General features: G+C 41.9%; 1 protein-coding gene across 4 annotated transcripts; it reads right to left on the bottom strand.

Annotated features, from left to right (window-relative positions):
* Nucleotides 1-4,192: 4,192 nt before the first annotated feature.
* On the bottom strand, nucleotides 4,193-21,553 carry LOC139576536 (condensin complex subunit 2-like). Of its 4 annotated transcripts, none has more exons than XM_071402748.1 (18): nucleotides 21,385-21,553; nucleotides 12,210-12,429; nucleotides 12,008-12,098; nucleotides 11,727-11,819; nucleotides 11,280-11,397; nucleotides 10,919-11,070; nucleotides 10,206-10,395; nucleotides 9,798-9,880; nucleotides 9,341-9,537; nucleotides 7,781-7,926; nucleotides 7,541-7,647; nucleotides 7,075-7,194; nucleotides 6,487-6,594; nucleotides 6,128-6,274; nucleotides 5,817-5,927; nucleotides 5,444-5,520; nucleotides 5,083-5,158; nucleotides 4,193-4,607 (listed from the first exon to the last, which is right to left on the bottom strand). In XM_071402748.1, the coding sequence occupies exons 2-18, from the start codon at nucleotides 12,422-12,424 to the stop codon at nucleotides 4,548-4,550; spliced, it is 2,091 nt and encodes a 696-aa protein (XP_071258849.1). In that variant the 5' UTR covers nucleotides 12,425-12,429; nucleotides 21,385-21,553; the 3' UTR covers nucleotides 4,193-4,547. The 4 variants fall into 4 exon arrangements, with proteins under 4 accessions (XP_071258849.1, XP_071258847.1, XP_071258846.1 ...); XM_071402746.1 differs by having other exon boundaries at nucleotides 5,444-5,523; nucleotides 21,385-21,409; XM_071402745.1 differs by lacking the exon at nucleotides 21,385-21,553 and adding an exon at nucleotides 12,955-13,093 and having other exon boundaries at nucleotides 5,444-5,523.
* Nucleotides 21,554-23,462: the final 1,909 nt, after the last annotated feature.

Genomic DNA, 23,462 nt, shown 5'->3' with positions numbered 1-23,462 from the left:
TTATGACATGCATTAAATGAATTACAGTCAGTGGAGGAAAAAGTACTAAATTGCCATACTTGAGTAAAAGTAAAGATACCTTAATAGAAAATGACTCAAGTAAAAGTGAGTTACCCATTAAAATACTACTTGAGTAAAAGTCTAAAAGTATTTGTTTTTAAATATACTTAAGGATCAAAAGTAAATAGAATTGCTAAAATGTTCTTATGTATCAAAAGTTAAAGTATAAACCATTTCAAATTCCTTATATTATGCAAACCAGACGGCATAATTTTTTTTATTGGCGGATAGCCAGGGGCACACTCCAACACTCAGACATAATTTACAAACGAAGCATTTGTGTTTAGTGAGTCCGCCAGATCAGAGGGAGTAGGGACGACCAGAGATGTTCTCTTGATAAGTGTGTGAATTGGACCATTTTCCTGTCAAAATGAGTACTTTTTTGGGTGTCAGGGAAAATGTATGGAGTAAAAAGTACATTATTTTCCAGTGAAGTAAAAGTTGGCAAAAATATGAATAGTAAGGTAAAGTACAAATACCCCCCAAAAAACTACTTAAACAAAAATACTTTTAAGTACTACTTAAGTACTTTACACCACTGATTACAGTGCATTCGGATAAGTATTCAGACCCCTTCACTTTTTCAACATTTTGTTACATTACAGCCCTATGGATTAAATAGTTTCCCCCCTAATCAAACGACACACAATACCCCATAATGACAGAGAAAAAAACGGATTTGTTGAAATTTTAGCAAATGTATAAAAATACTAAACTGAAATATCACATTTACTAAGTATTCAGACATTTTACTCAGTACTTTGTACCTTTAGAAGCTATTACAGCCTCGATTCTTCTTGGGTATGACACAAGCTTGGCACACCTGTATTTGGGGAGTTTCTCCCATTCTTCTCTGCAGATCCTCTCAAGCTCTGTCAGGTTGGATGGGGAGCGTCGCTGCACCGCTATTTTCAGGTCTCTCCAGAGATGTTCGATTGGGTTCAAGTCCGTGCTCTGCCTGAGCCACTCAAGGACATTCAGAGACTTGTCCCGAAGCCACTCGTCCTTTGCTCTGTTAATTTTTCCCTCGATCCTGACTACTCTCTCAGTCCCTGCCGCTGAAAAACATCCACACAGCATGATGCTGCAACCACCATGCTTCACCGTAGGGATAGTGCCAGGTTTCCTCCAGACGTGACGCTTAGCATTCAGGCCAAAGAGTTCAATCTTGGTTTCATCAGACCAGAGAATCTTGTTTATCATGGTCTGAGTCCTTTAGGTGCCTTTTGCAAACTCCAAGTGGGCTGTCATGTGCCTTTTACTGAGGAGTGGCTTCTGTCTACCCTCTACCATAAAGGCCTGATTTGTTGGAGTACTGCAGAGATGGTTGTCCTACTGGAAGGTTCTCCCTTCTCCACATAGGAACTCTGGAGCTCTGTCAGAGTGACCATCCGGTTCTTGGTCATCTCCCTGACCAAGGCCCTTCTTCCTTGATTGCTCAGTTTGGCCGGGCGGCCAGCTCTAGGAAGAGTATTGGTGGTTCCAAACTTCTATTTAAGAATGATGTTTTGGTACCCTTCCCTAGATCTGTGCCTTGACACAATCCTGTCTCAGAGCTCTATGGACAAGTCCTTTGACCTCATGGCTTGGTTTTTGTTCTGACATGCATTGTCAACTGTGGAACCTTCGACAGGTGTGTGCCTTTCCAAATCATGTCCAATCAATTGAATTTACCACAGGTGGACTCCAAGTTGTAGAAACATCTCAAGGATGATCAGTGGTAACAGGATGCACCCGAGCTTAATTTCGAGTGTCATAGCAAAGGGTCTGAATATTTATGTAAATAAGGTATTTGTTTTTTATTTCTAATACATTTACAAAATTTTCTAAAAACATGTTTTCACTTTCACTATGCGGTATTGTGTGTAGATTGATGAGAAAAGTGTAATCTATTTTAGAATTAGGCTGTAACGTAACAAAATATGGAAAAAGTGAAGGTCTGAATACTTTCCGAATGCACTGTAAGTCCACAGAATTATACCTTGGAGGAGCGGTTTCTATGGAGGAACTTTTAATGTCCTTTGAGCAAGCTAGCTAACAAGCTTGAGCTAGCTAGCCGACAAGCTTGTGTGTGCAGAGCGGCACCAGAATTAAAAACAGGGGTGGCAGGTAGCCTAGTGGTTAGAGCGTTGGACTAGTAACCGAAAGGTTGCAAGATCGAATCCCCGAGCTGACAAGGTAAAAAAATCTGTCCTTCTGAACAAGGTAGTTAACCCACTGTTCCTAGGCCGTTATTGAAAATAAGAATTTGTTCTTAACGGACTTGCCTAAAGGTCAAATTAAAAACATACATTTTTGTAGTTACGTGATACCTAGGCCTATAGTATCCTTAACTAGCATTGAAAAAGTTATTCCATTCTTCTATAGCTAATGAAAAATCTCTCCCTATCTTCTGAATCAAGCGTAAATGTAATGTCAGTGGCCTATGCTTCAGAGGGGTGAGGGGCAGGTAGCCTAAACACATACAGGCATAGATTTTCAGCTTGCAGGCAGAGACTGGAATACATTTTTGAGTGACAGAGTGATGGCTTTGCATAGGCGCTTTGTTTGCCTGGAATGTAAAATACAATTATTAACTGTTTGCCATACTTTTAAAATAAAGTTTCTGTTCCGGAACAGTATGGATCCCTTTCGTTCAAGGTTCCGTTTCTGTTCCTTGAATTAAACATTTCTATATTTTTCAGATTTTCAGTTCTGTTCCCTGAACTGGCTTCAACCCCTGGTTTCTCTGTAATACTACTAGCCACCTAGCAATTGTATGATATTAGCTTTAGCTAGCCTAGATAGGTTCCCAACCTCCAAACTAGCTACCAAGGAGCTATTTCAGGCCATCAATCAAGTTAGAGTAGCTAGCTTGTCTAACTATTAGCTGGCAAGGTTGGTATATTTCAGAAAAGTAAGCAATTACTAAATGTACTAAATAAGACTCACATTCCTTTCAATCTTTTACCAAGATTTTTAGCAGATGCAGAGAAGCATATTTAGTCAAAAATAAAACAAAAACACCAGTCAGGAGTATACAGACAGCTCAAGAGGTATGCTTAGATATGCAGGTACATTTACATAATATATACTGTATATATATATATCTTTTTTTTATACATACAATTGATTATGTATAATGATAATCTAAAGCCATAATGATTATGGCTTTAGATTGCAGTTAAACACTTTCAGGTGTTTGAAAAAAAGCTAAATTCTCCAATTTACAGACAGGGGGGGGGCTAGCCCTCTGGACCACCCCCCAGTTATACCCACATATGTGCCCCCTCTGATTTTCTGGGGTGCATGACTCCTCCTAACATCCCAGTGATAAGGATGGATCTCACATGCTGAGATAGGCTACTATATCTGATGGCGGTTCAGACAAGCTTTTAGGTCGACAGTCTTGTGCTGGTACTGGTAGGCTGTTTGCTGTAAGCTTTTGATGCTTACAGACAAGTGTCAAGCTAAATCTCCTCATACAGCACATTATGTGATACCCTGTTAATGCTGAGTGGGTCTATGGAAAGCAATTATTGCATTTACATTTGTCATTTAGCAGAGGCTCTTATCTAGAGTGATTTTATAGTAGTCAGTGCATACATTTTTGCAATGCACTTTGTCATGATCTGCTTTTAAATTCCAAATGTAGTGTGTCAGTCAAGGTAAGGAATGGGGTGTGCGATGCACTGCATTCATCATTCCATATAGAATCATGTTGAATAGTTTGAGGCAGTGTAACATGTATACAAAATATTCTCAGACTAGCCAGAATATAACCTTGCAAACCTCCCTCTACAGCCAGCCATGTGTGCGTGATTGGACCCAGCCCAGTCGCGCCTGCTGTACCAGTCATGCTGATGCAGTATCACCCAGCCCATCTGCACTGCTAACCCTGACCAACCGGTTTTAACCATGTGTCTGCGTACCAAATGGCACTCTATTGCCTTAAGGCTCTGGTAAAAGGTAGTGCACTATGTAGGGAAAAGGGTGCCATTTGGAACACAACCTCTCTGTGACAAGGCTGCAGGGAGTTCGCTACGATCCAATGACGTCTGTTTACTGTAGAATAAGGTACAGCATAAATAACCATTCACAAAAAAATTGCTACCCTGCAGTTTGCTTTTGTTTGTACACAGGAACCAGGTAATTTAGAAAACAAATGTTTTATTTGTTTTGGTATGTATGTACATTCCACCGTTGTGAGGAAGGCAGGAGTGAAGGATTTAAATTATCTACACACAATAGATGTAGAGGAGAAAAAAGGACAGATTAAACAAAGTACAGGTAAATGTTTAAAACACTTCAGGTAATAAAATAGATGAGTCATTTTAAAAAGGGCCACTTATTATACATTTGAGAAATAACATCTTTCACAGGCTCAAAATCTAAATGTGAGGGTGCCTTTGCTTGACATGAATGGCCCATAATTCATCGTATACATAGAAAAGGTGAAATTAAACAGATTGAAAAGGAAATAACTCTGTCCCATTGTCTATCCCTTTTCATTGACCTTGCTTGATGATGATATCTGACATGTCGTCCACCTTGATGAGCTCCAAATTCTGTTGAATGAAACAATGAATGAGTGAGTGCTGTGATTAACTCTTCCGTCACACTCAACCACCAAGTGAAAACAGTTGATACCGAAGACTATCTGAAATTAAAGACTAATTTCAAGTTTATTTGGCTGTGTTTACACAGGCAGCCCAATAATGATATTTGTTTGACCAATCAGATACTCTGAAAAAGATCTGATATGACCAATCACATGAGATTTTCATAAGACCAATTTAGTGAATATCAGAATTGGGTTGCCTGTGTAAACGCAGCCTCTTTGGCACAGCCAAGATCAATTAAAGTACACCATGATTCCTTGCACAAACCCTCTCAACTAATAAAACCTCAAAATAATTGGTTTGTTTGTTAATAATGTAGCTTTGTACAACTACATGTTATATGTCAACATAATAACCATGTCTAGAACCAACTTATTTTAGGAATGCTATGATGCTGGCAGTCAGAGGAGTAGCTACTCACCTTCTCATTGGCCAAGTGCAGCAGGGCGACGAACGCCAGGGGCACGGACAGGTTCTGAGCCATGTTGGGGGGCAAGCTTAAGTGACAGGAGAGGAAGGAGAAGACATGGAGTTTATTACATTATTTATCAGCATGTATGTCCTAACTACATCAATTTGAGCAAATGAATGTTTGGACCATCCAAAGGCCCTCAGTTGGCAGCAGTGTAAATCAATTATTCATGTCTATCTAGCTACCAGTTTAAGAAAAAAAAAGAAGAAGCAAATCCACCACAATTTCCAAATTGTTCTCCAATGGCAGCTGAGAAAGAACACTAGAGCCATTTGAGAATGGGCCCAGTGCTGATATTAAGGCTTGGTACCTTTGACGCAGGGTCTGTGTGGTCTGGCTGAAGACCTTCTCCCCAGACACTTCTGAAGTCTCCACATTTTCAACCTCCTGCTGAGAACACAACACTGTTAATCACAAGGAAGCAGTCCTGGGTTCAAATACTTTATCTGAGCTTGATTGCGCCTGCCCGTTACAATCGTACCAATAGTAAAATGCAAACACTGCCCACCTGGCACTCCAGGCAGACTTAAGCAAACGCTTAAAGTATTTGAACGATTTTAAATAGTATTTGAACCCAGGTCTGTAAGGAAGAGGCACGGAGAAAAAAAAAAAAACATTTGCAGACCACAGAATACAATCAATGAGACCTGGGGGGAAGAAACCTGGAAAGACTTAAAATTGACCTTGGCTGTTTTTTCCAGACTGTCAGTCAGAAGATTCCACATGGTGTTCTTGAGTCTCTTCATGTCCATCTTCTTGGCTGTCTTGGCGTAGTTTATCTCAATCTTGTTCACCTGAAATGAAAAGTAAAGCTAGGCTTAACATTTAAAGGGATAATTCAGCCAAATTAGAAAACGAGATGTTGGTTTCCTTGCCATGTAAGCAGTCTATGGACAAGGTAAGACAGCAAGACATGCTTTGGTCTTGTTTATCTGGCCACGGTCTTCAAAAACACACTTGCTTAACATTGGCTTCCCCTTCCCTCCAGTCTTACCCTGTATGGCTCTGGCACCAGGTCATCCTCCCCATAGGTGGACACGTCATCATGGTCTTGTGAGGAGGCGGGGTTACCATCCACAGAAGGCTGGGTGTCACCTGTACCCCCACTGAACCCTTCACCATCATCATCACTTTCACCACCCTTATATATATATATAGATTGACAGAGATGTAGAGAGATTACCCCATTATTTGAAGCAGCTACTAAACAATTGAGGGTCCAAAATGTGGCATTGATGAGAAAAAAAAAATGCTGTTATAATGGCTACTTATTACAAGGTGAAAAAAAGGTATCCGAGGGAAATGAAACGTTGAAAAAGACAGTGTGAGATTGACAGTAGGGTGGTTTCAGACCTGCAGTCCGGGGCAGAAGTTGGCTGTGTCATTGGCATTGTTGTAGTCGTAGTCTCCGATGCCTTCCCCCAGCTCTCCAGACAACCTCTTCTGGCCCTCTTTACATAACTGATGTAGAACACACAAGTTAACTGACATAGAGCACATCACGTGTGTGAGTGGCATCACAATTCTCACTTCTAATTAGTCAATGTTTACCATCAAGGTTCCACATTAAATGTGTCATTTTCCCCTCCATTTGTGTGTGTGTGTGTGTGTGTGTAAGAACAGTGAGAGAAAGATAATAGGATTGAGGGGGATAGGTCAGAGGGGTAATAAATAGGGCAGAGAGAAAAAGAGAGAGACGGCGTGCAAATCAAAGATGTTAATAGTACAATGGACAACATTGTAGCAGCATATCAGTTCCAGTCAGCTACGGCGATGAAGGTCTGATTGTATCCGGTGGCGGCTGCACATTGTTTTAGCACACCACTGTCCCTCTGTATCGCCATAGACACGCAGGACAGGGTCAACTGGTGTGCGGTACGTTTATTTCTAGGCCGTTTATTCCACGCTGGTTGTTGGGATAAAGAGTAAGGGAGACCTTACTGTGCTGGCGGGCTTAAGGCTGAGTTGGGACAGGGTCTCAGGGGGGAACTGGAAGTCTGCAGCCAGAGTGGTCTTCTTGTTTCTTGTGCTGAGGGCTGACTTGGTGTTAGTGGTAGCGGCCTGGGAGAACAGAAAGGAACATAATAGACAGAAGTGAGAGAACTGTTTGAGTTCATATGAATGGTTGGAAAACTCCATCAGCAACTAAAAATCACACTTCCTCTGTTGCAGTGGCTAACATGAAACTGCACAACTGCCTCACACACAGCCTGGGATTGTTAAAACACTTGACCCACGTATTAGCATCAAAACAAATTTACACAAGTGAATAATACAGTAATTGTCACAATGGCAATGCTTCAGAAAACTGGCACTTAGTGAGTGATGCTCTTGGTTACGGATCAAACAATGAGGATGAATTGAGAGGGATTGCATCAGCGAACTAGAGGGGCAACCAAGGGCTTACTCTAGTGGTGCGGAAGTAGGTGTCAAAGTTGACATCGTCATTAAAGTCGATTTCAAAAGCCTTCTTTGGCTTTCTCTTGCGACCCTCCTTCTCAGGCACGTTGTCCTCTAAACACACAAAGCGAGACAGAGAGCAAGAAGGGAAGAATTAAGATATATTTGGAGGGCAATGCTGTTAAGGGAATATCCCAAACATAGGTAAACAACATATACAACAACTCTGTGTACAACCACCACTCACTTTTGTGCAGAGGCTTGAAGCGCCAGTAGCCAGGGCCTGCCCAGGTAGCCATGGTCCTGGGGCTGAAGTAGGAGTACTCTCTGGGCTGGTCGGACAGCTGCAGACACATGGTGGCTATGTCCCCCTCTCCGATGGGAATCACATCCCTGTGAACAGACATAACATCACAGAACCATGTTCAAATTCATTTGAGATTAATTATAAAAAGACAAAACATCAGTTCTTATTAAGTCTAGGCCGAAAAAAAATAATGACCCAATTTTTGTGTAAAATAACGAATTGACTTACTAACACGTCATCAGTTCTGTAAGACAAATTACTTCTGCTCTGATAAGTAACTCAATTCTAAAGCTTTATGTCTGGACTGAAGTTAAGTAGCTCATAGTCAGTCGTAGATCTGTTTCTATCCAGAGTCAAATGGTGTCTCTTCCTTCATCCTGACATCTAAACTGGATATTTAAAAGGGGCAACTGTTTTTTCTTCGTATAAATGAATGATATACACTGAGTGCACAAAACATTAGGAACACTTGCTCTTTTCATGACAGACAGACCAGGTGAAAGCTATGATCCATTATTGATGGATCTATACAGCACTTTGAGATATCAGCTGATGTAAGAAGGGCTATATAAATAAATTTGATTTGATTGATGTCACTTGTTAAATCCACTTCAAATCAGTGTAGATGAAGGGGAGGAGACGGGTCAACAACAAAAAAGTTCAGCCTTGAGACATGGATTGTGTGTGTGCCATTCAGAGGGTGAATGGGCAAGACAAAATATTTAAGTGCCTTTGAACAGGGTCAGTAATAGGTTCCAGGCGGACCGGTTTGTGTCAAGAACTCCAAAGTTGTCTTCAAAGCAGTTTTCATGCTCAACAGTTTTCAGTGTGTATCAAGAATGGTCCCACCACCCCAAGGACCTCCAGACAACTTAACACAACTGTGGGAAGCATTGGAGTCAACATGGGCCAGCATCCCTGTGGAACGGGCTGCAACGCAATATTAGGAAGGTGTTCCTAATGCTTTGTACACCCAGTGTATACCCATTGAATCTTGAAGAACGTAACTTAATAAATGCCTCATGAGCTAAGTTCAACTGTCATAGCCCATCAGAACATTAAATATACGCTTGTTTAACTCCAATGTCTGTAAACAAAATAGCCTCAAAACATGGTTAAAACAAATGTTTCTGGTCAGTCCCTGCATCCATAGCTCTCTCTATGAATTTCAGAGTGGTTCCATTTCTCCAGCCTCATCCCTCAGCTTTTTGTTATCGTTTCAACTGCTGATAGACGCTTTACTGGGTCTGAGTGTCATAAAAAATGTTTTAACACTCAGGAGATCATGGTAAAAACTCAAGACAGATCAAAGTCACTTCAAGCTACCTGACCCATTTAGAAATGGAATACCCCTTGGTGCCTCATGAAACATCCCTGGGATCCTCTACAGGGATAGACACGCAGAGTACCAAAACAAATTCAAAAATACTCAGTACATTACCCCTAGGTTGTTAACACCCTGTAAAAAAAAAAAAAAAAAAAAAAACTCAATATCCTCACCTTCCTCTCCCGGGCCCTCCAGCCTCACAGCGATCCTTGTGTTCCTTGGAGCCTTCGCCACCATGGTCCCCCTGACCCTCCTCATAGTCTCCATCAAAATCATCCCCAAAGTCCTGACACTCCTCCTCGTCTGCCTCCGCGTTCACGTCAAACACGTGATCCCCCTGCTTTATCTTCTCCAGCATCTGGTTCATGGTCTGTATAGGACAAGAGTTTATATAGAGACTGTGGTTAAGATACTCTGAAGCTGTATAGCTACCATTTCAAACTATACATCCAATCTGACCATCTGTATCATTTCCAAACAATAATAAAGACATGTGTGTCCCTATTCCCTATATAGTGCACCCTATACAGTGCTCTATAGGCCTTGGTCAAAAGTGGTGCACCATATAGGGAAAAGGATGCCATTTGAGACACAGGCTGTGTATATTGCCAGTGTATATGTTGCTCTGACCTGGTCAGGGTTCCAGCTGGTGAAAGAGAAGTCTGCCAGGGAAGGGCAGATAGAGCTCTTCTCCTGGATCTGCTGGAGACCACCTGTCAATCACACAATCAACATCTTTACATGCTTGATACTATTATCGGAACATGTAGGCCAACTGCCAATACTCAATGATCAGTAGAACCAGATGTGTCTGCTAAAATCAAGAGATACTATGCTAGTCCATTAGGGGTTAGTACAGAACAAAAACAGCCCAGGGGCTGTATTTATCATGCATCTAAGATTAGAAGTGCTGATGATATCAGGCTCCCCTTATTCATATAATATTATTTAAAAGGAAAAACTGATCCTAAATCAGCACTTCTACCCTGAGACGCTTGCTACATATGGCTCAAAGTGTGATAACACAGTCAGTGTTACCTGTGAAGGGCGTTGCAGGGACGTGCTGCGGTGGAGGCTGGGAGTAAGAGGAGCTGGAGTGCAGCAGGGTCATGTGGGAGGGAAAGAGGAGCTCACAGCGACTGTCCTCACTGAACAACACTGACAGGAAGACGCCTGCCGTGCTGCTCTCATCGAAGGACGACGCCATGCGCTGGAACATGGGGTCCACCTGGAGTTGGAGGGACAATAACAAGGAGGGGGATAATATGTGTGAGTTTACCATGAATGAGCTTTGTAGAAACTCACACAACCCAGGCTGGATCCATACTCTCAGGAAATATGATAATAAGTCCTCACATTAAATCAAGGCATTCCTAATCAATTCCATCTCTATTCAGTGTCTGGCTATCAGTCTCAAAGATTTCCAGGTGAATCCACAAGTGTAGCCTGGGGTGAATCCACAAGTGTAGCCTGGGTTGCATCCCAAAGAGCACCCTATTCCGTAAATAGTGCACTACTGTTGACCAGATCCTTCCCTATATTGCGGGTGTAGCATTTCGCTACACCAGCAATATATGTGTATGTGACCAATCAAATTTGATATAGGGAAGAGGGTGCCATTTGGGACCTCAAGCACTGTTTGGCTACCAGTCTCGAAGATTTCCAACTGAATACACAATGAACACAACAAACACAGGCATAGCCTGGTCCTTTAACTCAGGCCAGTCCTGGAGCAGGAAACCATCCCTTACCTCACACTTCATCTCAGACTCAGAGCTGTTGATGTTGCTCAGGTTCTGCTCCACAGTCTTCTTGGGAGGCCTCTTCTTCTTCACCACCTGCTTAGCAGCCAGCTCACCTTCAGCCCCCTCCTCCATCTCTCCTCCTACCCCTGCTCCATGCTCTATACACAGACAGGCACACAGACAGACAAGGTTCAAACAGAAGCTGTTGATCTTTTATTAAATTACAGAAAGTCAGTGTTGCACCCTATTCCCTATATAGTGCACTATCCTATGGACCCTGGTTAAATGTAGTGCACTATAGGGGGAATAGTTTGTCATTTGGGAAAAACGGGACAGTTTATAGATGTTATAGTTAAGAGGCGCTCACCTTCCCCAGGCTTGGTCTCAGCACCCAGTCCTCCCAGCACTCTGTAGGCATCAGCATGGACAGCATCCACTCTGACCGCGTAAATCTTGGTGCTGGCGTCCAAGGTACCTGCTGCCACCTTGGCAGGGACAGAGAGAAACAGTATTAGATGGTTGCTCTCTCATACAACCAACAGACGCTAGGCCAGTAAAGTGAAATTAATAGTCTATCATAAGCTTCATTATTTGGAGTAGGCCTATAAAAACAATGAATATCTTAAGTGGTTGGGCTATAAGTGCATTTCTTCTCCCTCCATTACCAGATTATACTTTCATCTCCTCAACAGTGACTTAAATGTAAATGTAAACAGTAGCACAAATCTGAAGAAATCCTTGTGTAAAGAGGAAATTCAAAGAGACAAATAAACAGAAACTACAACAATGGAATAATTTGTGTCTAAAGCCATACCTTGAAATTTGTGAGCTCAGAATCCTTCTGTTTGAGGATGTCAGCCATGTAGTCAATCAGGTGGAGACCAAAGGCATTCTTGGTGGTAATTTTCTACAAAAATAGAACAACAACAAGGCTTTGTACATCTGAGATGCCAGTTTCTAATAACTTGCATGGTTGGAGATATGATGCAATAAGAAATGAGGAGGGAGAGCAACAACATTTCCTTGGGATGGATTCTGCCCCTCTTAGAAGTGGCTGTTAAAGATAGTAAATATGTGAATGGACATTCTGCTTACATTTTCAGTGGAGAGTTTGATGCAGGTGGAGTAATGCTCTGAGATCTGTGCATTTGACAGTTTAGGCACAGCGGCAGGGGTCCCGGTGGTGCTGAATACAAACACAGATTGTATCTTATACAAAGGTCTAAAAATCAATATGATACCTGTCAAGATTTCGTTAACTTGATTACTAGCAAAAATAGGGTTTGGGGTGCCCTACCTATGAGAGGTAGATTCATTAAATGAAGAGTCAGCGGCGGCTTGCAGATCAATGACCCGGGATCTGCGCCTCTGACGCCGCTCCAGCTCATCATCGTTGCCGGGGAAAGATGCGAGGAGCGGTGTGCTGATGGCGGCAGGAGAGGCGCCCTTGTGCTTCAGGGACGGTGAGGCCCACTGACGCACCCGGGAGATAGGTGTGGAGGATGCGCTCATCGTGACTGACCGGGGGAGAAACAGACACAGTGATGCACAGTTCTCTATTCCTCTCTGCTTCCAAAAGTTGCATTTAGACAAGTTATACTGTAACTAGCTACCGTTGCCATTATCTGTTAAATCCAACAGTTGGATATAGGAACCTAGCTAACACTACACAGGCAAAGAAGGCTTGATTTGACAATCAGATCAGTAATAACATTTTGTTTTTGGCAAGTAACCGTAGCTAGTTAGCAGGGCTGCACAAGCTAAATCCAGCCTAGCTAGCTAATGTTAGCTTGATAGAGCAAGGTATCGTTTGTTATTGTTGTTACGGTTAGCAGTGATACCATCGTTAACTAACCAACGATGTAGCTTAAAGACATGACACGCTGGATTAGTTTGCTAAATTGCTATAGGTATCTGACATCAGTGAGTGAACTAGCTAACGTTAGCTAACTTGCTATCCTACAGAACATGTTTAGCTTACGCTAGCTAGCTACGAATGCTGGATGAAAACAAAAAAGCTGTAGATCGATTTCATACATTACCTCGATTATATCCAACAGTGAACGTATCTTTCTTTATATAAAGATGAAACTGCCTAAATTAACATGAAGCGTGTTTTACTTTGTACTGATGCACTTTTCTTCCTGATAACATTTGAATTTTTGCGCCGAACGGTTTACGTAACGAGAGTATGCGTCACCACGTGGAATCAAAAACGTAAACACCCAACTCCGCCCATACCCAAATGGGAATGAAAAACAGAAACAAACAGTAATAGAAACAAAAACAATGGGGGAAAAAGTTAAATAAAAATGCTTATCTGCACAAATGGCCACTAGAACAGACATTACTGCTTACCAAACTATGCAAGTTACACTAAGTAAAAGACAGGCTCTCCATGTATTGTATTAATGGTGACCAGGTTAAGCCAACTCTACGGCATGAGAGGACCTTAGTGAGAAAGTTCTAATCGCAGCACAAAAGGCTTATAGGGTGATATGAGCCACAGTCTAGGGGATTCCTGTCTTTTTTAAGCAAAACCGAAATAGTTGCCTGGGTAAGTGTCTGTGACAGTTTCTGACTAGAAAGGATTTCATTGTACATTGAGCTGAGGATAGGGGATAATTTAGAGGAGAATGCTATATAAAATGTAATAGGGAAGCCATCAGGCCCAGGGGCTTTACCGCTCTGCATGGCCTCAATTGCCAGAGTAGCTTCATCATCACTTATTGAGGCATCCATGTTGGTTTGTTCATCTGAATTGAGACAGGGGATGTCCAGATTGTCTAGAAATGCATGCATGCAAGATGTGTCAGGAAGAGCCTCTGACAAGTAAAGAGCAAAATAGAATTGCTTAAATTAATTGTTTTTAAATTTTATTTAACCAGGTAGGCCAGTTGAGAACAAGTTCTCATTTACAACTGCGAACTGGCCAAGATAAAGCAAAGCAGTGCGACACAAACAACAACACAGAGTTACACATGGAACAGTCAATAACACAATATGGTTCTGCTATCGTCCGAGATCCCTAAAAATTGGAAAGCTGCCGCGGTCATCCTCCTCTTCAAAGGGGGTGACACTCAAGACCCAAAATGTTACTGACCTACAGTTGAAGTCGGAAGTTTACATACACCTTAGTCAAATACATTTCAACTCCGTTTATCACAATTCCTGACGTTTAATCCGAGTAAAAATTCCCTGTCTTAGGTCAGTTAGGAACACCAGTTTATTTTAAGAATTTGAAATGTCAGAATAATAGTAGAGAGAATGATTTATTTCAGCTTTCATTTCTTTCATCACATTCCCAGTGGGTCAGAAGTTTACATACGCTCAATTAGAATTTGGTAGCATTGCCTTTAAATTGATTCACTTGGGTCAAACGTTTTGGGTAGCCTTCCACAACTTCCCACAATAAGTTGGGGGAATTTTGGCCCATTCACCCTGACAGAGCTGGTGTAACTGAGTCAGGTTTGTAGGCCTCCTTGCTCGCACACACTTTTTCAGTACTGCCCTCAAATATTCTATAGGACTGAGGTCAGGGCTTTGTGATGGTCACTCCAATACCTTGACTTTGTTGTCCTGAAGCCATTTTGCCACAACTTTGGAAGTATGCTTGAGGTCACTGTCCATTTGGAAGACCCATTTGTGACCAAGCTTTAACTTCTTGACTGATGTCTTGAGATGTTGCTTCAATATATCAACATAATTTCCTTCCTCATGTTGCCATCTATTTTGTGAAGTGCACCAGTCCCTCCTGCAGCAAAGCACCCCCACAACATGATGCTGCCACCCCCGTGCTTCATGGTTGGGATGGTGTTCTTCGGCTTGCAAGCATCCCCCTTTTTCCTCCAAACATAACAATTGTCATTATGGCCAAACAGTTCTATTTTTTCATCAGACCAGAAGACATTTCTCCAAACAGTACGATCTTTGTCCCCATGTGCAGTTGCAAACCGTAGTCTGGCTTTTTATGGAGGTTTTGGAGCAGTGGCTTCTTCCTTGTTGAGCGGCCTTTCAGGTTATGTTGATATAGGACGCGTTTTACTGTGGATAATGATACTTTTGTACCCGTTTCCTCCAGAATCTTCACAAGGTCCTTTGCTGTTGTTCTGGGATTGATTTGCACTTTTCGCACCAAAGTACTTCATCTCTAGGAGACAGAATGCGTCTCCTTCCTGAGCGGTATGACGGCTGCGTGGTCCCATGGTGTTTGTACTTGCGTACTATTGTTTGTACAAATGACAAATTCACGCGTTTGGAAATTGCTCCCAAGGATGAACCAGACTACAATCTTTTTTTTCCTGAGGTCTTGACTGATTTATTTTGATTTTTCCATGATGTCAAGCAAAGAGGCACTGAGTTTGAAGGTAGGCCATGAAATACATCCACAGGTCAGTGGTGGGCCGTCAGGGCCTGCAAGGCCTTCTCTGCTGGCCTAAACATCATCAGAATATTTATATATTTTTTAAATATATTTTCCCACAAATATGTATTAAATTATTCCCCAGAGTAAGAGTTATACTCTTCATTTCATAGCTTTCCTCTTGGTTGCACTGCTTCCAGCCCCAGGTTGAGATTTGGAGGGCTGGTCTTTATGTTAGATCTTTTATCCAATCATATTCAGCCATCATGTGTTGCCAGGGGTCTAAAATCTGCCCTCAGGCCTTCAGAATCAACAGTGCGGGCGCTTGTAGCTTATAGTGAATGGAAATGAAAATTTTGTGTCAACCAATCAGCTTTAGAGTTGGCTATTGTACGCCTGCTAGCTGGCTCCAGTGTTACACAGGAGCCAGCTAGCAGGCGTAGTGCGTGCACGTCTTTTGATTGGATTACCAATATTGAGAGGCAGGTCCTATGGGCAGGTCTATGCAGATCTAGGAAACTGAATTTGATAAACGAATTAATTCACGTACTACTAAGCTGTTTTTTCAACCCACAATGGCGGAAGGAGGAGAAGATATCGATTTGGTCGAGGATATAATTATAACGCCATTCTCAAGACGAACTTTTCAAGAAAAGTTAGACATTGTAAGGAGAGATCGCCCGACGCCACAAAGCCTGTCACAGGCGGGAAAGCCACTTTCAAAGTTTCAACTACGAGCGCTGTCAATGGCTCACAGGCTCCGAGAAGCACTGCAAACTGTACTGCTGGGAATGCCTATTATTTGCAAGTGATCGATTTGGTGTTTGGAGCCACACTGGCTTTGCAAACTTGAGTTGTCTAACCAAGGTATCGATTTGGTCGAGGATATAATTATAACGCCATTCTCAAGACTAACTTTTCAAGAAAAGTTAGACATTGTAAGGAGAGGTCTCCGAGAAGCACTGCTACGAATTAATTCACGTACTACTAAGCTGTTTTTTCAACCCACAATGGCGGAAGGAGGAGAAGATATCGATTTGGTCGAGGATATAATTATAACGCCATTCTCAAGACTAACTTTTCAAGAAAAGTTAGACATTGTAAGGAGAGGTTGCCCGACGCCACAAAGCCTGTCACAGGCGGGAAAGCCACTTTCAAAGTTTCAACTACGAGCGCTGTCAATGGCTCACAGGCTCCGAGAAGCACTGCAAACTGTACTGCTGGGAATGCCTATTATTTGCAAGTGATCGATTTGGTGTTTGGAGCCACACTGGCTTTGCAAACTTGAGTTGTCTAACCAAGGCAGCAACGAGACTCCAAAGTACGGCTGGGCACTTACAAGCAATTGTGCTTTTGAAAACTTTTGGGGACACCGGAGTGGATCTACAGCTCAAAAAACAAGCGCACAGGGCAACGGAGCTGCACAATGAAAAGGTGAAGGGAAATATTGAAAAGACTCATTGATTGTGTCATGTTTTTGGGTAAACACTGTTTACCCAAAAATGTCAATTTGTCAATTTCAAGGTGACGCAACGCCTGGTTATACTGCGTTTCTGTCTAAATGTATAGTGTCTAGAGTCATGGCATCATAATGATGGTAATAAGAGGTGGATTAATTCGGGCGGGACTGTGTAGTACCTCACTGAAGGCCCAGGCCCCAGGCCCACGGCACGCCACTGCCACAGGTACACCTCCAATTGACTCAAATGGTGTCAATTAGCCCATGAGAAGCTTCTAAAGCCATGACATCATTTTCTGGAATTTTCCAAGCTGTTTAAAGGCACAGTCAACTTAGTGTATGTACACTTCTGAACCACTGGAATTGTGATACAGTGAATTATTGTAATGTTCATCGTGAGGAGAAAGAGAGGAGGACCAAGATGCAGCGTGGTGAGTATTCATATTCCTTTTAATGAAAACCGAATACTCGAACAAAACAACAAAATAACTATAAGGGAGAATAACACAAAACAAAACAGTCCTGTCTGGTGACATACACAAAGACACAAGAAACAGGAACAATCACCCACAACCCACAATGACAAAACAGGCTACCTAAATATGGCTCCGAATCAGAGACAACGACTGACACCTGCCTCTGATTGAGAACCATATCAGGCCAAACACATAGAAACAGACAAACTAGACATACAACATAGAATGCCCACTCACATCACACCCTGACCAAACAAAACATAGAACCATACAAAGCAAACTCTGGTCAGGGTGTGACAATTATAAGGGAAAAATTACTTGTGTCACGCACAAAGTAGATGTCCTAATCGACTTGCCAAAACTATAGTTTTTTAACAAGAAATTGGTGGAGTGGTTGAAAAACAAGTTTGAATGACTCCAACCTATGTGTATGTAAACTTCCGACTTCAACTGTAGGTCAGTGTAGGTCCACCTTAGCCAGGACAGTCTGTTCAGATTTAATGATAGCCGCCATTACTGTGGCTAGTTCGGAGGGATCAGAGTCCGTGTCAGGTGAGCCCGAAGCTTCAGCAGAGACCTGCTCCTTTGTGGCCCGCGGCCATTGTTGTCTCGACATTTTACGATTAAAAGGCCAAAAATTTCAGATTAGTAAATTGGGTTTGTAAATTGAAATGTTACAAAATTAACACGTGGGGAGGTGTTGGTCAAGTATTAATATTAAATTGTTTGCCCTGGATCAGAGCACCGAGAAAACGCGGCTTCACATGTTGATGCTCACCAGCGTCCCCGTCAACAACCATTTCTACAGTAACATCTGTTATTCCCAATATCTATTTTGCCATCTCCACAATAACCTTCAACCTGGCATTTCTGCTTTCCACAACCCGAGTCGTATTGATAACCTTACCAATAAAAGTTATGAAGTCAACTTTATGCATTATCAAAGTGTCCTTTGAAACCGCACCTTCATGAGCACAAGATTTCTGAACAGGCCTCGAAACTATGCCAGGACCATCAGAAGCACCACCCCCGACAGTAGGTCCACTTACTACAGGTACATCTATGTAAGCTCCTCGCTCCCTGCAAACTCCTGAGAACTTCCTTTGTCTGTCACCTAAGGACATCCTTTGCTTTCCCACATCGTCTGGTGTTGCCTTCTTTTGACTTGAATTCTATGGTTGAGAGAGCTGGTTAAGTTTTCCTTTTTCATTGGCAATCTGAAGGGCTGCTGTGTTTAGGAAAAAGGCAACAAATCCTCATAAAAAGTTGTGAATGGATGAAAACCTTGAGATATCACAAATAAAAAGGGACACTTTACAGTTCTCTAAAGGAAGAGGACTAAAACATTTCCCATTGGTCAATGGGAGGGGCAGGTCCATCCTGGCTGTTCTTAATGTTCTTAAAGTGGAAGTTGACCTAAAATGAAAACATTTCCCAAGTGATTCCATACATTGAAACTAGTTAGGTGGAATTAGCCTTTTCCCCCTCTCTCTCCCTTTAGTCTAGAACTGGAAAGCTGCAAAAACAGAGTCACGTGACTCGTGACGTTTCTTTGTGCACTGCTAGCTCTGCTCCATTGTCAGTCAAAGAGTGATTGGAAAATATGCTAATTAGAGCCAAATTCTTTGTGTTAATGGCGTACGGCCAAATTCGCTATTTTAATCAAAAGTACTATAGGTCAGGATTTTTTTATCTTTTCCACATAAAACAAATGCAATTATTTTATAACATAATTTTATGTGGCCAACCGCAACAACAGCAGAGATATGTAACAACTGTGCATGTGCAAGCTCGTGGGGAAATCCCTTTACGTAAAAAACTGCACGTAAGGCCCTTATTCGAACCATAGGTCGGCTGACGTTGACGGCAAGTCAGAGGAAAAGGCAACTGTGCTTGAATTACGAAAGTGCGGCAAGTGAGATGTGTGATAATGAATGGAAAATAGTGAAATCAAAGAATGGAACAAAACAAGCAAAAGTTGTAGTAGAAGACAAGGGTCGGTCCAATAATGCATTTCTTATTGGGGTGCGTTTTTTGGACAAGGAGATTCAATTGGGAAATGCATTTGTAATATCGAGGACTGTGAAGAAAGCAGTGGGAAAGGTGGATTCAATCAAGGTGACGGGCTTGTTTTGGTTAATTGTGTTGATGAAGAACAGAAGAAGCGTGCACTGGATCTGGCAAAATTGTTCACGTCAGAAATAACATGTATTGATTTTCGGAGCAGGGTGCCTGCTAAAGCAGTTGTTGCTGGAGTCTCGTTGGATATAGATGATGAGAACCTTAATCAGAAAATCCCATTAGTGGTCAGTGTACGTCGCCTGACTGTATAGCAAATGGAAGAAAGGAGAAAAGCATGTCGATATTATTGTTGTTTGAAGAGACTCTACCTGTGAGGTATGTGGTGAGAGCATTTGTGTCCAAACCATTACAGTGTGGAAATTTTAAAGGATATGGTCACATGTCAAATGTTTGCAGACGGGAGAAGTATAATATTGAAGAATCTGTGAATGGAAAATTTTGCAACTGTGGTGGGGATCATCCTTCGGACTTCCTTGAGTGCCCTGTTAGGGTGAAGGAGGTCGAGGTGTCAAGGATCAGGGCCACACAGTGGATCTCTTATGTGGAGGCGGTGAAGAGAGTTGAAGGGGCAAGAGGCAACAGTGTTGAAGATATGTTGGTGGATGGATTGCAACCAGTTGATAGTGTTTTAAGTCAATCGGGTGATCTGGATACACTCATTACTTATTGAAAACATATAAATATTTTTTTACACTCATTGTGAAGGTGGATTTTGTGGCATTTATAGCCACAGTGATTCATTGTACAGCACAAGTGTCTAAGTCAAAGAATCTGGATATCATTATATCTGCAGCCGAGAAGTTTTTTGGGCCCCAAGACCTCACGGCAGAAGCACTACAAGGACTTTTGTCAATAGGAAATGGCTTCTGAGACTATTTTGGGACCTGATTAGAATGAGGTTTTTACAGAAAAGCAGGTTGATTTAATATTTTTTTTATATGATTTATTTTTACCCAAATGTTTTTTCCTTTTTTGGGATCCTTATTATCCACCCGCACAGTAGGTGGTGGAATGCACATTTAATTGTTGCGAACGCCAAGAAGAAGGCCCTTATTCACAATCGCAGATGCACATTTCTTTCGGGGGATAACTGAAGACAGTAGCCTAGTGTTTCAGATTAGTAACACTAGGCAATATTTGCCAGTGATAAAGAAAACTACTGGAGGGGCGCCGGTGGTGTCGTCGAACCGTATTTGAACCTTGAGTATTCTGACAAAGAATTTAGGCAAATTGAGCTTCAGATGGCAGCCACTGCTGTAGCCACCGAGACCCCAGCCCCAGGATGAACACAGATCGGTGGTGCAGTTGTGCTAACTGGGCTCCAATACCGACAGAGAATTTAATTACATGACAGGAACTTATTGATGATGAAGAGCAGTTTGTTTGCTTTCACGACCACAGGGATTTGCCCACATCAACTCTGGTGTCCTGTAAAGAAAATTCTGTATCCCAAAAAGAAATTGGAGACGTTACCCAATTCCACCTGGGCCAAATGGACAATTATCAGACGACTAAGTATCTGAACTTTACTTTATTGAATGATCGCTTATCATAAACCTCCATGAGCTGGACCGTTGTGGGTTTATGTTTTTAGATTAGCCCAAACACTGCCCTGATATGTTTTTGGCATATTTTACTTCAGTAGGATATAGAAAACATAGGCCTACACACTGAACTTGAAATAACAGCAAAATCTAATAACAGAAAATAAGAACCTTATATTGTCAAAAAATAAAATGTAAATCTGCTGCTCCAGATTCTCAAATCTTTAATCTACACTGAACAAAATAAAAACGCAACTAAAATAATCCCAGAATTTTTCCACCAAAAGTATTTATCTGAAATTTTGTTTACATCCCTGTTATTGAGCATTTCTCCTTTGTCAAGATCATGTATCCACTTGACAGGTGTGGCATATCAAGAAGCTGATTAAATAGCATGATCATTACACAGTTGTAATAAAGGCTACTAAAATGTCACACAACACAATGCCACAGATGTCTCAAGTTTTGAGGAAGTGTGCAATTGGCATGCTAACTGCAGAAATATCCACCAGAGCTGTTGCCAGAGAATTTAATGTTAATTTGTTTACCATAAGCCGCATCCAATGTCGTTAGATAATTTGGTAGTACATCCAACCTGCTACACAACCCCAGACCACGTGTAACCAAGCCAGCACAGGACCTCTATATCCGGCTTCTTCACCTGTGGGATCGTCTGTGACCAGCCACCCGGACAGCTGATGAAGCTGTGGGTTTGCACAACTGAAGAATTTCTGCACAAACTGTCAGAAACAGTCTCAGGGAAGCTTATCTGCGTGCTCAATGTCCTCACCAGGGTTTTGACCTGACTGCAGTACGGCGTCGTAACCGACTTCAGTGGGAAAATTCTCACCTTCGTTGGCCACTGGCATGCTAGAGAAGTGTGGTCTTCACGGATGAATCCTAGTTTCAACTATACCGGGCAGATGGCAGCGTGTATGGCGTTATGTGAGCAAGTGGTTTGCTGATGTCAACGTTGTGAACAGAGTGCCCCATGGTGGGGTTATGGTATGGGCAGGCATAAGCTATGGACAACGAAGACAAATGCATTTTATCTATGGCAATTTGAATGCACAGAGATACCGTGACGAGATCCTGAGGCCAATTTTCGGGCCTTCATCCGCTGCCATCACCTCATGTTTCAACATGATAATGCACGGCCCTATGTCGCAAAGATCTGTACACAATTCCTGGAAGCTGAAAATGTTCCAGTTCTTCCATGGCCTGCATACTCACCAGACATGTTTGGGATGCTCTGGATCGATGTGTACGATAGCATGTTCCAGTTCCTGACAATTTCCAGCAACTTCACACAGCCATTGAAGAGTGGAACAACATTCCACAGACCACAATCAACAGCTTGATCAACTTTATGCGCTGCATAAGGCAAATGGCGGTCACACCAGACACTGACTGGTTTTCTGATACACACCCCTACCTTTTCTTTTAAGGTATCTGTGACAAACAGATGCATATCTGTATTTCCAGTCATGTGAAATCCATAGATTAGGGCCAAATTAATTCATTTCAATTGACTGATTTCCTTAACAAGTGAAACGAAAGGGAGATACCTAGTCAGTTATATATTAACTGTAACTTGGTGAAATCTTTGAAATTGTTGCATTTATTTTTATGTTCAGTGTATAATTGTCATTCCAGACAGTTCTTATACCTCATAATTTTGGAGTGGGTCCTCCGCGGTGAGACACTGGGTCTAGGAGTCAGGATTATTTCCCCATCCTACATGGTAAACACCATCTGAGCCAAATATCCATCATCTACAATGGTTTTCAGGAAGTGGAAGACTCCCAGCACTTGTGAATAGTCAAAGTTACAGATTTATGCTGCTTCCAGCCTGTGATGTGTCAGTTTAGGTACTGCGACTGCAAAAATAATTAATTCAGAGTGCAGTTAGACATGTTTACATGGCAGACACACACACTTATTCTCAAATTACAGTTAGTTTATGTTGTAACAGGAAAGGTGGTTCTTTATATTATGATAGACATAATGTATTCAAAGTGTGATGTACAGGTGTGATACAGTGCCTTCAGAAAGTATTCACACCCCTTGACTTTAAAAAAATGTGTTACAGCCTGAATTTAAAATGGACTAAATTGAGATTTTGTGTCACTGGCCTACACACAATACCCCATAATGTCAAAATTTATTTGACAAATTCATATAAAAAAATATATAAGTATTCAACCCCTTTATTATGGCATGCCTAAATATATTCAAGAGTAAAGATGTGCTTAACACATAGTATAAAAATATTTTTCATGTGCTTTATGCTATTTACCTCATGACTCCTGCGGGCTTTGTTGACTATGAACTTGCTTGTTTACCCGACCGTGGGACAGACTATGTTTGTTCCCACACTCGGGACTCTTCTCTATTGGTTTCACGGACACTTGGCCTCTCATCCTATTCTAACCACCTCTCGCCGGCTTTGCATTCATGTTACCTGATGAAATTGCTGTACAATATGATCTTGTTGCCATCTAATGCACATTCAAATGTCATAAATCAACACTGCAGAGCTCTACCTGTCCTCTGCCGTGCCCTGATTGTTTTACTGCTGATGATACCTGTAGCTCAGGACCTGAAGCAAGGATATACATATTCT

The sequence above is a fragment of the Salvelinus alpinus genome, chromosome 5, assembly GCF_045679555.1.
Source record: "Salvelinus alpinus chromosome 5, SLU_Salpinus.1, whole genome shotgun sequence".
In the NCBI taxonomy this organism is placed as follows: domain Eukaryota; kingdom Metazoa; phylum Chordata; class Actinopteri; order Salmoniformes; family Salmonidae; genus Salvelinus; species Salvelinus alpinus.
The sequence above is the reverse complement of the archived record's forward strand: the minus strand, read 5'-3'. Positions and strand labels throughout refer to the sequence as shown.

Excerpts from the sequence above, each read along its gene's own strand:
- LOC139576536 (XM_071402746.1), bottom strand. The coding sequence starts at position 12,424 with ATGAGCGCATCCTCCACACCTATCTCCCGGGTGCGTCAGTGGGCCTCA. Across the intron at positions 12,099-12,209 it reads AATGAATCTACCTCTCATAG|CACCACCGGGACCCCTGCCG; the intron begins GTAGGGCACCCC and ends GTTTGTATTCAG. Across the intron at positions 5,159-5,443 it reads ACACAGACCCTGCGTCAAAG|CTTGCCCCCCAACATGGCTC; the intron begins GTACCAAGCCTT and ends CTGTCACTTAAG.